At 45.6% G+C, this 14,887-nt stretch overlaps 1 protein-coding gene across 4 annotated transcripts in view; it reads left to right on the top strand.

Moving 5' to 3' along the window:
• The window catches only part of CUX2 (cut like homeobox 2), a 661,979-nt gene that overhangs the window by 558,377 nt on the left and 88,715 nt on the right, over window positions 1-14,887 (top strand). For all 4 annotated transcript variants that reach the window (XM_069214853.1, XM_069214854.1, XM_069214855.1 and 1 more), the window contains one exon: window positions 2,071-2,175. In XM_069214853.1, the coding sequence (XP_069070954.1) occupies window positions 2,071-2,175 (105 nt within the window). The remainder of the gene's footprint in view (window positions 1-2,070; window positions 2,176-14,887) is intronic.

The raw sequence follows: 14,887 nt of genomic DNA, 5'->3' as shown, positions 1-14,887 counted from the left end.
AGTGGTTGAAAAGGGGCATTAATAGGTTGTAATTCTAACCTTAAGCCTCAAGTCTGAATACATGTTTGTAATTTCAATTACAGAGGAGGAGGCGGTATTAGGAGAACAGTTTGTTGCTAATTGCACACCCCATAATAAGTATATTTTTCTTTCATGTCATTGTATTGCAAAGCACCTGACGTCTGCTTTACTGCAGAGTTTTAGCCCTCCCCTACAATCCCTTCTCATTGTTAAAATATTTCTTTGTAAAAAAGATATAGCCTTACAAGTTTGACAGGAGTATTGTGCATTAACTAGGTTAAAATGTGAAATACATCAAGGAAGTGTGTTTTACTCCTGCACCTCCTGGAGGCATCACAGTAACATGAGATGCAGGAAGAAGAGTATGGACCGCTCAGGAAAAAAAACATTGAAGCAGAAGTGTAATGGCATTTAGAAATCATTGGGCCTCATCGTGGACAAATCATAGTCCCACAAGATCTGCCTTATCTCATTGGTTCTTCCTTAAGATCCCATTGCTTCACCCAGTTAGGGACGGTGGTTACCTGCAGCCTGCTTCCGAGATAAACCTGACCCACAGGTGGGATGCCACGTTTTGTTCATTACAGGATCTCAAACCTTGTCCGTGTCACCTGGGTGATTATCTCAATCACTGTGTGTAATTATTACCCTCGGCCTTAGTCATGGCCCAGGTTGAGGTCACGAGTCAGAACATTGTCAGGACTTCCTTATATGCGTGCATTTTTGTCTTCAAAGAGTAAAGACCAGGTAACTTTTACCCTAAAGAGAACATTTTGCATCTGGAATGTTAGTAACTGTCCAAAGTCAAAGTTTCACCTCGTCTTAGAGTTTCTTACAAGTCTCTGTATTAAGTAGACGATGCCATTGTGTGCTTCAGTTTCACCGGCAGAATCTGAGCGATAATATGGAGGACGGGTGGGGGGTCGCATGTGTATGTGTGAATACAGAGGTCGTTGATGACACGCATGCATTTGCATATTGCATGTTAATATGGTGGAACTTGATGGATGCCCAACCTGCAAGAACGTGCTCCACCACTATGGTGGTCACGGCCTGATGCGCCGTCTGTATTGGCTCCGCCCCCACCAGGAGCACTCAGGAAGGCACTCCAGCCCTGACATAGAGGTTACAACCCCTTTTTACCCCTCCACTATTGCGAGCATCAGACTGGCGTTCCTGTGGTCCTCTGTCTGTGCAAGGGCACCTGACTCAAACACTGCAGAGCAGCGATAAGGTCACGTGGCATTACTTTTCAAAACCACTTCATACATATACACATAAATATATTTCGTATCAGCAACATGTAAAATCACAAAGACAGACATGTCTAGGTAATCCCCAGACACAGCAGCAAGTAACAGCAGATTGTCAGCTGCCTTGCTTATGTGACCAGTAGACCTGTGACGACCTAGAACTCTTAGGTTTTCCTCTACGTCGCCGTCTCTAATGACCTTCTATAGTTACTATTTGTACAGCAGCCATCAACCCTATTAATAAATGCAGGTATCTCGCCCATTATTTACTCTGCTCTTATTAACCACACGCGTAGCATGTAGCTGCAGTTGTGGGGGGAGTGAGGTCAGTGTATCGCGGTCCAAATAACGACCTACCAAAATATTGTCCACAACATCGACTTCCACTATATCGTCAATGTGGCATTAAGAATAGTAAATCTTTGCTCGCTTACGTATACCTATCCTGGTGATATAGTGGTAGTTGATAATGTGCATGCAATGTTTCTGTAGGTGGGGAGATTTTGACCGCGATGTAGTGACCATACCGTAGTTACCCAACTGCATGCACCACTGTGATTGCCTGTATGCACGGTGCTACAGAGTGTCAAAGGGTGCATGTTGGCACAATACAGGACAGCAAAAGAAATCTATAAACAAATAGAAAATGTAACCAAGTCCTTGATTTCATGACCATTTGCTCCCTCCATGTGTGCCTTGTTGTGGCGGGAACCTTTTGTGACATTTAAGGACATCATTGCCTGGCTTGATAAAGTGTACAGCTGAACAGAAATCTAGTTTTGTTTGTATTTCGCAGAGAGCCGAGGCGGCCCAGAGGGAGGTGGAGAGCCTGAGCGAGCAGCTAACCACAGTGAATACTTCCATTCGGCTGGCCTGCTGCTCTCCCCAAGCACCCAGTGCGGTAAGCCATTTTGTGATGATACCGGCGACATTTTCTTTGTCTGAATCTTTGACAACCTGGGTATGTGTGCGTGACACAAATGTACTTCACCAGTCATTCTCACCTAGAATCATTTTAATGACTCACACGTTCCCTCTTCAGTCACAATCATTTTCATTGATGTTTGGGGTGCATTTTTGCCCGTGTGTGGCTCTTAGCACACTGTCACTTTTTTTGGGGGGGAGAGGGGGGGCATGCACCACTGCCGATCATCTTGCATCACTATGTGTTTTGTTCATGAATACATAAACCTAAACATACATTAGAAAATGGCATTTGAAAAGTAGCATAATGCATGGTTGATGTGTGTGCTCCATTCACATTGAGTACCTTTCTTAGTTATAACAGCAAAGTATTTGCCTGTAGTTAGAGGCATCTCTGGTGGCATTTTATTGTGCCCTTCAACACGAAAGACAGACAAACATGATTGACAACTTTGATAGTGAAAAAACAAAAAAATCTAAATTTTATATGAAACAAAGTGCTGCCTTATCAAAGATATACCACTGCAAGCCTCCTACGTCTTGTGAAATAAGCAGTAAATACGGATTGTTTTGTAGTCAGTGACGGCTCGCAGGAGAGAAAAGGGGCAGGGTGGCGGTGGGGGCAACAACAAAAATATATATTTTTAAAACTTACCTTGTGCGCCGCTCCGATCCACGCCACTCCTCTCCTCCACTGCAGGCACAGGCTCCCAGCCTGCCCTGCATCTAATCCTAATGCTGCTTTCATGCTGCTGGCAGCATGAAAGCAGCGTTAGGACTCGATGGAGTGCCCAGCCAAGACTTCCCGAGGCAGACTGAAAGTCTCTACCTGCTGGCTCCAACCCAGCAATGCAGAGAGAGAGCTTAGTGCCCATGTACGTTTGGCTGGCCCAAGACCGCCAGCCAAACATACATGCGTACTGAGGGGGAGTGCTGTGCACTCCCCCTCCGTGCTCATAATAGCCTGTGGCTCAGCCCCTTTTACAAGAAAAAGATTATAAACATAGTTTATTATCTTTTTCTTGTAAAAGTTTTGCAGCAGCTGCTGCTGGTGGAGGGGGGGGGGGGTGATGCTCTTCCACAATAGCAGAGGAGCCACCCCTGATTGTAGTTACCTCTGTGTAGCACTTCAAATTCCTGACTAGGCTCCAAAGCACTGAAAGCAGTGGACGAGTAGTCCACTATGCGTTTAAATGTGGTTCATTGGCAGAGTAGTGTGGGTTCACAGAGTGGCCTATGGTGGGAAGCGTTTTTAGGTCCTGTGGACTCTTATCATCTGACAGGCAGCTGCATGTGAACGTGAAGCCGAACGAGGAGTCAGCAATGGGATTGTTTACCACAAGGTAGCATCACTGTTCAGGGCAGAAAGAGTGTTTATAAGAGTCTGGCCTTTGTAGTAAGATGTTTGGTGTCAAGTGTCAAGCATGATGACCAGACGGATGGTCTAATTTTGCCTCTGCACTCTTGTAGCTTTGTACGTATGTATATTTATGGTATTTCTGTAAAGCAAACCTAGCCAAAAGGCACCAGAGTGCTGTACAGGGTCAAATACAAGCATAAAGTCAGCAGGTGAAGAGAGGAAGCTACTATGTGAACGGTTAATTGATTGTGATGTAGGATTCCTAAAGCAGTGCACCTTCAACTCCTTCCTAAATTGGAGCTGTGTTGGGGTGGCCCTGATGGATATGGCAATGTTGTTCCAGACCCAGGGTCCCAAGATGGAAAAGGCTGCTGCCTTTTCTTTTTTTTACGCTTTTTAGTCTGCAGCCTGATGGTGTCCTGGCTGTGGGCCTGCTGGGAACTACCAGAGATGGTGAGCTTGTCTCCAAAATGAGGGGGGTGGTGCTGGTCATTATAGCTTTGTAAATGATGCAGCTGGTTTTGAAGATGGTGTGGGCCTGCAAGGAAAGCCAAAGGAGTTCCATCAGGATGGGGATGATGTGATCCTACTTTTTCAGGCCCTGATTGAAAAGTGCTGTAGCATATAGGATGCCCTTAAGGGGTGCCAGTGTGGAGTCTAGGAGGCCACGGAGCACGGCATTACCACCATCCGAAGGCTTGAACACCTATGCTAAAGTCACTTTCTGGAAGAAATAGTTTGACTTACTTAGAAGACAGAGCTAGTACCAGCCTGTCTTTGGTTTTTTTTGACAATGTGTTCCTTGAGGATGAGATTGGTGTCCAAGTTGAATTCAGGTGCCTTGGTATGTGGTAAAAGTTGGGGCTGAGGTCAGTAAGCCAGGTTTGTACTGTTTCTTGTTCTTGTCAAGTACAGGAATTTTGTCTTGGGTAAAACTTCAGGTAGGGGCTAAACATCTAGAGCTGTATGATGTGCGAGCAGTGTTTTAGGTGTTGGATGTCTGAAGCTAAGCATACTTTTAAGTGGAGTTGTGTACAGTCAGCATATGGTGAATCATGAGGCTGTAGAGCACCAAGCAGCTCTGCATAGAGTTTGAGAGTCTTAAGACTTGGAGTGTAACGAAGAGGAATGGGAGATAACATTGCACATGCTTGAGTCTACCATCTTTGCATGGGTGATTGAGTCTGCATCTTGGGCAGAAATGGTACCAAGTCATCTGTTGGGGCAAAACCTTCCTGAATTCCAGAGATGTTCTGAAACATGTGGAAAGTTGTAGTATGATAATGTATGTGGAGGCTGCTGCCCGGAGCCGCTGTGCTGTTCCATCTGGGCAAAGCCCAAGGGAGCGGCTGACTGGAGGTGAGAACAGAGAATGGGAGCCACGGCGATGGAGACATCCTTGGCTGGGTGAGACCACTGCAGCTGAGGCACTACCCCAAGCGGAGCCTGGGGGCAGAGGAATGGGGGGAAGTTTAATCGAGTTTGGGCTGCGGTGGCGGTGGGTGGAGACACCCCTCACCAAGCCTGGGATCCTGACCAAGGAACGCGGAGGGACAGGAGCACAAGGATGGGGCCTGGAACACTGGGACGGAGATGGTGGCCAGAGCGGTGGGAGGAGCCGCAGCAGGGTGCTAATTCCAGAGTGGAGGCGATGGAGGGAGGAAAAATAAAAGAAAGAAAGAAACAAAAAAAGGAAAACGGAATAAAAAAGCCCAGACTGACCTACGAGAGGCGATACGCATGAGACAACCCTTCCCACCTCTCTCTGATTGCGTGATCTGGGGCCCAACAAATGGACAGCGGGAGGGGGGATTCCAAAGACTTGACGAGGTTGAATAGTGGCACGGAAGACACCACACAGTGGAACTACTGCATGCAGCCCAACTGATCATACTTGCTAGTAAGGAGAGGGAGGAGGACTTCAACCGTTGAGAGTCCTGCAGTGGCGGCCACGGGTCCCAGGTTTACTCTGGAGCCCCCCCAGAGGCAATATACTATAGGAGGCACGGGGGGGAGGGGCACTGAACATGGAAGACAGTGGAGAACACAGTTACACAGACTGTGAGATGGTGTGGCATGCCGGGGGACTTCTCTGCTGATCCATGGGGTCTGGAAGCACAGATCATGGCTGACCACTGTGGTGATGCAGTAGTGCACCACATTGAGTGGTAGACTGAATCTTTTCCTCTTCCAGACCCATAGCTACAACACAAGTCGCCCTGGCAGGAGATCGACTCAATCTTTAAGGCACAAATCAACACATCAAGGAGGACACCATGGGCAAAGCACAGCAGAAAATGCATAATATAGTACATGGCACTGATACAACTGCCCCACCGAAAATAGGGAAAAAGACACAACAGGACTCTGGAGATGACCCCATACATCTAGACCTCGATAAAGTATAGGCTCCCTTAGCGGACACCAAGCAGGCGCTGCAGCAGGACATAAGCACAGTCTCAGTAGGCTTGGGCTTATTACAGGCGGAACACCGCAGACTGCCAGAGAGACTCGCAACTGTAGAGGTGTTGATGGAGGAAATTAAACCAGGCTGAATTGACCTGCAGCCTGAGTAATCTCACTCAGATAGTGAAGGTGATGGAACACAGGGCTGAAGATGCAGAAGGCCGAAATCGCCGAAATAATATCCAGGTAGTTGGACTGCCGGAGGGACTGGAGGGCACAGACATGGTGACATTTCTAGAGAACTGGCTCCAAATGGAAATGGCACCATACGGCCTTACCCCTTTCTTTGCCCTAGAAAGGGCACATAGAGCACCAGCATGACTGTTGGCCCCGGGCTGCCAGCCCCACCTGGTGGTTGCACAGCTGCTACACTTCAAAGACATAGATATCATTCTCCGCAGGACACGTATTAATGGCCCCTATGAGCTGAGGAATGGGAAGGTGTTGGTGTTCCTTGATTTTACAGCATAAGTACAAGCACAGAGGGCATCCTTTCAATTGGTAGAGAAAAACTTACGCGGTGCAGGACTGCAATACCAGCTGTTCCGGCAAAATTACGGATTATCCACAATGGAACTACGCATTTCTGTAACACGCCTGAGGAAGCCTGGAAGTGAATGTAAGAACACGGAACGGGAACAACCCACTCATTGCCCACAGCGCAAGTTCGAGGCCCAAAACGAAAAACTAGGAGAAAACATGGGGTAGACAAGAGAGGACTCATCTGAAAAAAAACCTTCTCCCTCACAGACGGAACAAGAAAGAGCGGATGCATTGCTAGCTGTGACTGAAATAGCGGCAACACAACAGACTGTGGATGGAACTGATAATTTGTTGGCGCACAGCTCGAATATGTCAGGCTCAGAGGCCTCTAACATACTGGATGACCCGTTGCCTATTGTGGCTCCCCAAACGGCAGAGGTTATGATCTGACAGGCGCCTCTCTGGAACACATGGCCCAAAGACCTAAAAGGTTGTGAAAAATCAAGATTTACGAGGCCTGGATAGATGCTGCATGATGGGCAGCGGAAATTGGGGTGCGTCGCCAGCAACTAAGGGCCGGTGGACCCAGACGACACCCACCATTGAACTGAGTAAGGCTGGAGCTGAGCATTGAATACCGTAGCATAGCAGACCCCCAGGAAGATTGCCTTCCTGTGCAATCGAGAAGTAGAGATCTTATACTAATGTTTTTGTCTTTTAGCTTTGGACGGCCGGCCGTTGCTGGGCTGCCCTTGGGTAGGGAATTTTTAGTTGGGAATGATTTGTTTAGGTCCTAGGGGTCGTCGGTCATGGGCAGCAATTGGGGGTTGGATGGTGGGGGACTGTGGAACCAAACTCAACAAACACACTGCTATGGCTCAATTGAATCAACTGCAATCCCACACTGATGATAATCACATGGGAAATTAGATGTATGGGGTTCGCTGCCAAGAGATATGGTATTCACTGATATATGAAACGCAGAGGGACACAGATTGTTATGTTGCAGGAAACACATTTAACAATGGAGGAAATAGAACAGCTCTGCCCTAGATGGCGAGGCCAACTTTATGCAACCTCCTACTCGGCTTATGCACAGGGAGTGCTAATCTGAATAATGGCAGGGGTACCTTTTGAGCACATATACTGACTATCAAATCCCCCAGCCTCCATGGGCTGTGGAGGCGTACTCATAGGGGGCGACTTCAACAGTGCAATGAATGTAAAATTAGACATATCTACATCTCTGGTGTCAGGGGCCCCACTCTGGAAGACTTCAGAGGGGTTGATGCAGTGGCTAGATAACTGGGACTTTTTGGAGGTTTGGAGGGCACAGCACACTTAGACATGTGAATTTTCATATTATTCGCCAGTCTACAAATTGCACACTTCAACAAACACAGTCCACGAAATATCACACAAAAAGTAAGTGATGCTTATCTATCATCACAGGATTTCTATACTCCAATGTACGGTTTTGAACCATCAATGCTGATAATTAGTCCATTAATCGGTGAATGTCAAATACAGTAACCTTTATTACGCCTCCAGATCGTATCGACAATATGAGCAGAATTAAGCTCCAAAAACTACTGCGCAGAAACCGGAGAGGCGAGTACGCTAGTCTTCGGCTCAGTGAAATTGCAAGACCAACAGGAAACGCGAGTACGCGATTATTACGTACTCGGTTACTGTATTTGACATTCACCGATTAATGGACTAATTATCAGCATTGATGGTTCAAAACCGTACATTGGAGTATAGAAATCCTGTGATGATAGATAAGCATCACTTACTTTTTGTGTGATATTTCGTGGACTGTGTTTGTTGAAGTCGGGTCAACCTTTTGAAAAATTAAGAGCCCTGAAGAAGTCGTGTGGGATCGATTTGAAGTGTTCCCAAGACGAAACACGTGTTGGCTTGAATTGTACCATTTTGGAGATATGTTTATACCTATGAGGAGCAAATATGTAAAGCATTGAATGAATTTTTTTAATTTGTATTAAAAGTTGATACTCGAACTTGTAGAATTTTTTACGGACTATTTTTATTAGTGTTTTTAGGTGTGCCACACAATGTAATCCTGTTTGTTGGGTTGTTTCTAACCTTTAAGGGATGGGGGTGTTCCCTTGTGTAGGCACCCAGGTTTTTCTTTGTTTTCCTGTATACTTGATCTATAATTGATGCTATTTGTGGATCCCGAGCGCCTATGTAACCCCAGCTTTTCACCCCACTAGCAATTTTGTATACAAATTGCACACTAGATTAGACATGTTTGTGTTCCTCCGCATTAGGACACTCTGTATTACAAACAGAATACTTAAGCCGTACGTTGTCTGACCATAGCCCCCTGCTGATGATTCTGGGCGATACCAGAACACCCGGCAATCCCATTGTGGCAGCTTAGTCCCTCGCTCCTCGAGGACAGCTCCTTTAAAGACTCTATACACAAAGCCATTACAGACTTCTTTGAACACAACCAGGGTTCAGCGTCTAATAAATAGATTGAGAGGGATGCGCTAAAGGTGGTGATCCGAGGCCATTGTATAGGTCAAAAATGGGGGCCAAGAAAGCACTGTTAGAAGAACTTAGGCCCATATCTATACTTTTTTTTGTGCCGCATTTGCGTCACTTTTTGATGCAAAAGCGTCGCAAACGTGCAAAATATGATTATATTTTGTAAGTTTGTGCCGCTTTTGAGTAAGAAAATGACGCAAATGCTGCACTAAAAAGTGTAAATATGGTCCTTAGAGTGCTGGAGGATTGACTACATAAACTGGATATTCAGAACGGGAGGGGAGTGGACGAGGAAACGGCCTATGGGGACCTTAGGGTAGAGTACTTTAAGGCACTTGATCGGCTTCACTGCCTAGATTATAAGGAATACTTAGCTAGGACATATGATGAAGAGGGTAGAGTGGGAAGTCTGGTGGCCTGGCTGGTTGCTTCACCAATGCGAGGTAAACCCATTACGCAGATACTCGCCACATAATATTAATGGTACCTTTCATGCATAATACGAGCTACACTATAGCCAACCGAGGGAACTATCTGGGGCAGCGGTGACTGGCTACCTGAACCACATACCTTTGCAAACAGTAGGCCCCGACATACAGGAGGCACTGGACAACCCAGTGACAGCACAGGAGATTTGTGTGGCTATTAAGGAGATGGCTTGTGGGAGAACGCCCAGCCCAGAATTTTACTCCGCATTCTCCAACATACTGGCTCCTAAGCTACAATTACTTTACGCAGAGGCACTTAAGTTGGGACAGTTGACAGAGACATCTAGAGATGTGCTGGAGATACCGCTTCACAAGTCTGGGGTTAGAGGGCTCCTGCCGCGTCTTTCCGCCCCCTCTCCATGCTCAACCTTGATTTAAGATATTGAGTAAAGTTTTGGCCATGTGCCTGGCCCCACACATGCAAATGTTAATATATCCAGACCAGAATGGGTTCATCCCGATGAGGAATACCTCCCTTAATCTACGCAGGCTATACCATATTATGTATCACCCAGTATTGGGGTGGTACCCTAATGTGATGCTAATGTCTGTGGACCTGGAAAAAGCCATCAATTCGACACAATGGGACTTTCTGTTTGCCGATATGCGGCAAATGGGGCTCAGCGACGCATGGGTGTGATGGGTCCGGCTTTTGTATACATCTCCAACACCTAGGGTGCGGAAAGTTGGGGTTGTTTTAGCCCGATATGATATCTACAGAGGCACGAGGCAAGGATACCCCCTGTTACCCCCCCCCTTTTTGCACTAGCTATTGAACAGCTGGCGGCATTGTTCCGTCTGCGAGGAAAGAAAGTAGGGATCGCACTAGATGGTAAACTACACGTGCTATCCCTATATGCAGATGACTTGCTCATCTATCTAAGGGACGGATCCAGAGGGGTGACGGACACACTGTCATTACTTAAGGACTTTGCAATCTACTCAGGACTGCAGATAAATAAGACCAAAACATATCTATTCCCCTCGACAGCAAACATGCAGTAACCACATACTGCCCCACGTGACTTGGTTTGGGCCCCAGGCTCTTTTAAATATCTGGGCATTAGGGTTTTCCATTCCATGACGAACTTGCAGAAGGCTTACTTGGGTGCCACCCTTAGGTCACTCCGAACCTGTGTGACTTTTTGGAGGGCTCTCAGGTTGCCGATGATGGCAAGGATTTCTTTGGCTAAAATGATAATGCTACCTACACTACTCTACTATTTTGTAAACATGCCGGTTAAAATACAAGTCTTATGGTTTAAGCAACTAGATTCCTTACTACAGGAACTGATTTGGGATGGCGGACGAAATGGTGTGTCCCTGGAGGTTCTTTGTAACCCCCCCAGATGGAGGGTTGGGGTCCCCAGACTTTGAGCTATATTATGAGGTGGCACAGCTGTAGTAGGTGGCATATTTGCTAGATGCCTGTAATCTGGAGGAATTGGGGCGCACAGAAGAAATGAGTGGCCAGTGGCCCCTCCTGGCAAATTTGCTTAGCAAAACAGTAGGTACCCCACCACCAAGGACACTGCTAGATGCCACCGTCTGGTGCTGGAGGAGGTGTCTTTGCAGATCAAAGGAGACACCATTATATGCGCCGGGGCTACTGCTGGTGGGACTCCCAAATGGGAACCCGCCGACCACTTTCACACACAAGCAACTGGAACCATGGACCAAAGCAGGACTAGTGACAATAGGGGACTGCTTCCAACACGGGACACTCATGCCACTGGCAGACCTAATGGAAGAAAATGGGATACTCACGGGACAGTTCCTAACCTACCAGGCTCTTGTGCGTACCTTTGAGAGCCTGTGGCTGGGTGTTGAACGAGAGCCGGAAACACATTTAGTGTTACAAAGTCTATTGACACCCGGTGGGGCCAGGCATGTGGTGAAATGGCTCTATCAGGCCCTTTTGCAGACAGTCGGTAGACAATTATCGAGGATTAAAGTGAGATGGGAGGCATTATTGGGGCACGATATACTGGACCCAGAATGGAGGAAGGTACTGGTCTATACCCACCGAGTCTCCAGAAACACAAGACTGAAATATACCCAATTTAATTACTTGCACATGACCTAGTTATCACCACACAGATTGCAAGTCATAAATGGGGGTGATCCTCGGTAATGCCCGAGATGTTCATCCCCAGAAGCAGATTGTGGCTATGTGATGTAGAGTTGCCCGATAATATTCAGATTCTGGGAAACTGTTATTGCCAGGTTACATAAGGCACTCAATCGTACTCTCCTGTGTACACCAGAGAATTGCCTGGTGGTATTGTATCCTAGGTCTGGACGGAAAACAGTAGGTAACAGGTTTGTGGATCTGGCCATGGTAGTGGCCAAACGTTGTATAGCAAAACAGTGAACATCAGGGTTGGGTCCTACGGTGCTGGGCTTGGTACGGGACGTGACGACGTGGGCTAGGGCGGAGGAAAGGATACTACTTAAAGATGATAGAAGAGGGATGTGGAGGAGACCCCTGGCGGGCCCATGGGCTGAAATATTAGCTGCCTGGGAACATAGGGGGGAAAACCCTGGAGCGGACACAGATACAAGTACAGACTCACATGACCCACGGGAAAATCTGGGTACCAATTAGACGGCATTTACAACGGAGACTCGCTAACCACAAGTCCCACTATAAGACACCCAATCGACAGGCGATACCGAGCACAAGAGAAGACAAAGGCCTTCCAATATACACAGCACCCCCCATCCTTGCTTTATGTAAGAGTAGATAGGTGACACAAGGAACATGCGCACTGATTGTGATCACAAAGACGACACATGAAGTGCCTGATGTAGACCCCCAGGAAGGACCAAAGTTCGTTTGTTTAGCTATTATCTTGTTGTGTAGTTAACTTTCTACTGGCTGCCACCATCTCTACCTGTTGAAAAGTACTCGGCAAAGACATATTATACTATCTAACTAAATATCTAAATATGCTGTTTTTGAAGATGAGAAGTAAGATCTCAACCTTTATACTTACTGTATTTATCATAATACGGCTAGGCACATGAGGACAAAAGAATATGAATGTCTGAAGTGAATCGGTACTGAACGGTATTTTCCTATTGTTATGTTATTTGAGAAAGCCAATAAAAATAAGTGGGAAAAAAGACAATGTATTTGGATGAAACTTCCCTTTTCTCATATTACAATCTAGATATTTTTTTAGGTTTAACTTGGGCAGACATTTGTATGTTCAGTTCTGTCTACACAAACACTATACAACATATACCATAGAGTTCCCATGGGAAGATGTTTGTTTTGACCAGTCAGCTGAGCCACAGGTTTAGAGAACCTGGGGCCATATGTACTAAAGCTTTTTCCCATAGACACAGAATGGGTAAAATCCTTTGGTACATCTGGCCTCTGATGTGGTACAATGTCAGATTGGCCTGCCTTGCCCTGCTGTTCGATTTCAACTTCCAGAAACGTTTCTTGTAAGTCAGATGAAGATAACTGCAACAGTTTTCACTATTGCTTTATGTGAACCATGTGTTTTTTTCTTTAATGATGGTTGTGTTGCTTGTGGCAAGGTACCAAGGGTGAGCTTGAGATTCCTCACGGAAGTCTGCTTTTTTTTTATAAGCCTGCTTTTTTCTCTTAGGCACTAGATTTTTTTAGCTAGTTTTTCTGATGCTTACAATGTTATGAAGCATAAAGTAGTTGATGAACAATTGGTTATTTACTGTTTATATGGTCGAGGTTTATGAATGTCCGTGTCTCAGCGAGCACACTTTTATTTTCATATAAGTTTTATTTTTTTCCTCAAATGTAGATGTGGATTAGTCAAGAAGGAATAGTCCCAGGTAAAATAAATATTCTGCACTTTTATCGTGTGATCATTCACATGCAGTCTATGAAAGCTTATGACAGCACAGGTTAAAACGTCCCAGTTAATTTGATCTGTGCCACCTTTCTAGATACATGCATAATATTTAAAGTAACAATATGCAATATGAATTCATATCATCAATCACATGTACAGTACCAAAGTAATTTATTTCTGGTGCTGCATTACAACTCACAGTCAGTATGTTGTATTGTACATTGGATTGGTATTTGCTAGTGCTTCCCTACCCTTTGGAGGGCCCAGAGCGTATTGTGTACCATGGTTTCTACTGTTTACATATGACATCAGTGCTTTTAGATTATAGAAGGATTATGTTGAGTATTTATCAGTACACGGCGTTAAATTATTAGTAAGAGTCTTGGCTGGGTCCTCTGGTAATGGACAATAAGATGTGCTTTGAAAGAATCTTTCATCATTTGAGTTATTCTTACACATGGATTGGGATAAAAGTTTGCCATTTTAATCAATAATCAATTTTTTTTACTAGTGCCCAGAAAATAGTATTTAGGTATTTAGATAGTGAGCGATTGATAGGATAGGCTGTCATTTCATAGGTGCTATTACCAATCTTTCAATTATAAGTTTTGTAAATATCTAATGCAGCCTGGGATAGAAATCAGTGAGAAACTGGGTCAAATAGATCCTACGGTCTGTTCCCCCACAACACTAAGATCTGCCAAACCATTGTCCCTGTTTGGGTAGGAGACGGTATGTGAAAAAAGGTATTTAAGAGAGCTTGAGAAGTGGTGGAGTATGTTGCAGATCCAACCAAATAAAAACAAGAGCCTATTCTTGCAAATGGAGATTTACAGCAGTGTGCCCTAATAGATAATAATCGGTTCTAAAGCAGCTGGTATTGCACTGATGGACAATATGCCACATGCACCACACTGTGGTCAAACACACCATAGGAGGTGCGGGCAGAAAAAACAACTAAAAAAAGCAAGGGCAAGGATGCAGGTGGCACCCCCATAGAGAAAATAGCAAGGTTATGGGGGAGCACCCCGATAATAAAAAAAATATAGAAAAACACAGAAGCAGAGGCAACCCTCAGAAAGAGGATAGGCTTCTGGTCACGGCGCACCCATTCACAAATGGCCCGGATGATGCTCTTAATTTGACTCACCAGACAGAAAGAGAAAATAATGTTTGGTGAGTTGGAGGACGAGGGGCGGACAAACAATGTTTGGTATGTCGGGAGGAGATTGACCAAAGAACAGAGGGTTAGGGAACCATTGTCTGGTGGCGATTTCACTGCGGAGCAGTCACAAGCGCACAGAGTGCGACAGTGAATGTCACAAGGAAATGTCCTAGAACCAAGACATATGAGAGGTCCATAGCACTCCATGACAACAGAGCAAATAAATATTGGTTCTAGGGCAGTACAAGGTAGCTCTCTAGAGGTCCATCATGTCACTTTGCTGTTATGCTAAAAAAAAAAAACTTCTTCAGGTCCTCTTGGAGATCTAGTCCGAGTAACATCGAGTCAGTATTTGGTCATCCAAG

The sequence above is a fragment of the Pleurodeles waltl genome, chromosome 11 (assembly GCF_031143425.1).
Source record: "Pleurodeles waltl isolate 20211129_DDA chromosome 11, aPleWal1.hap1.20221129, whole genome shotgun sequence".
Classification (NCBI taxonomy): domain Eukaryota; kingdom Metazoa; phylum Chordata; class Amphibia; order Caudata; family Salamandridae; genus Pleurodeles; species Pleurodeles waltl.
Note: the sequence above shows the minus strand (reverse complement) of the source record. Positions and strands in the feature narration are given on the sequence as shown.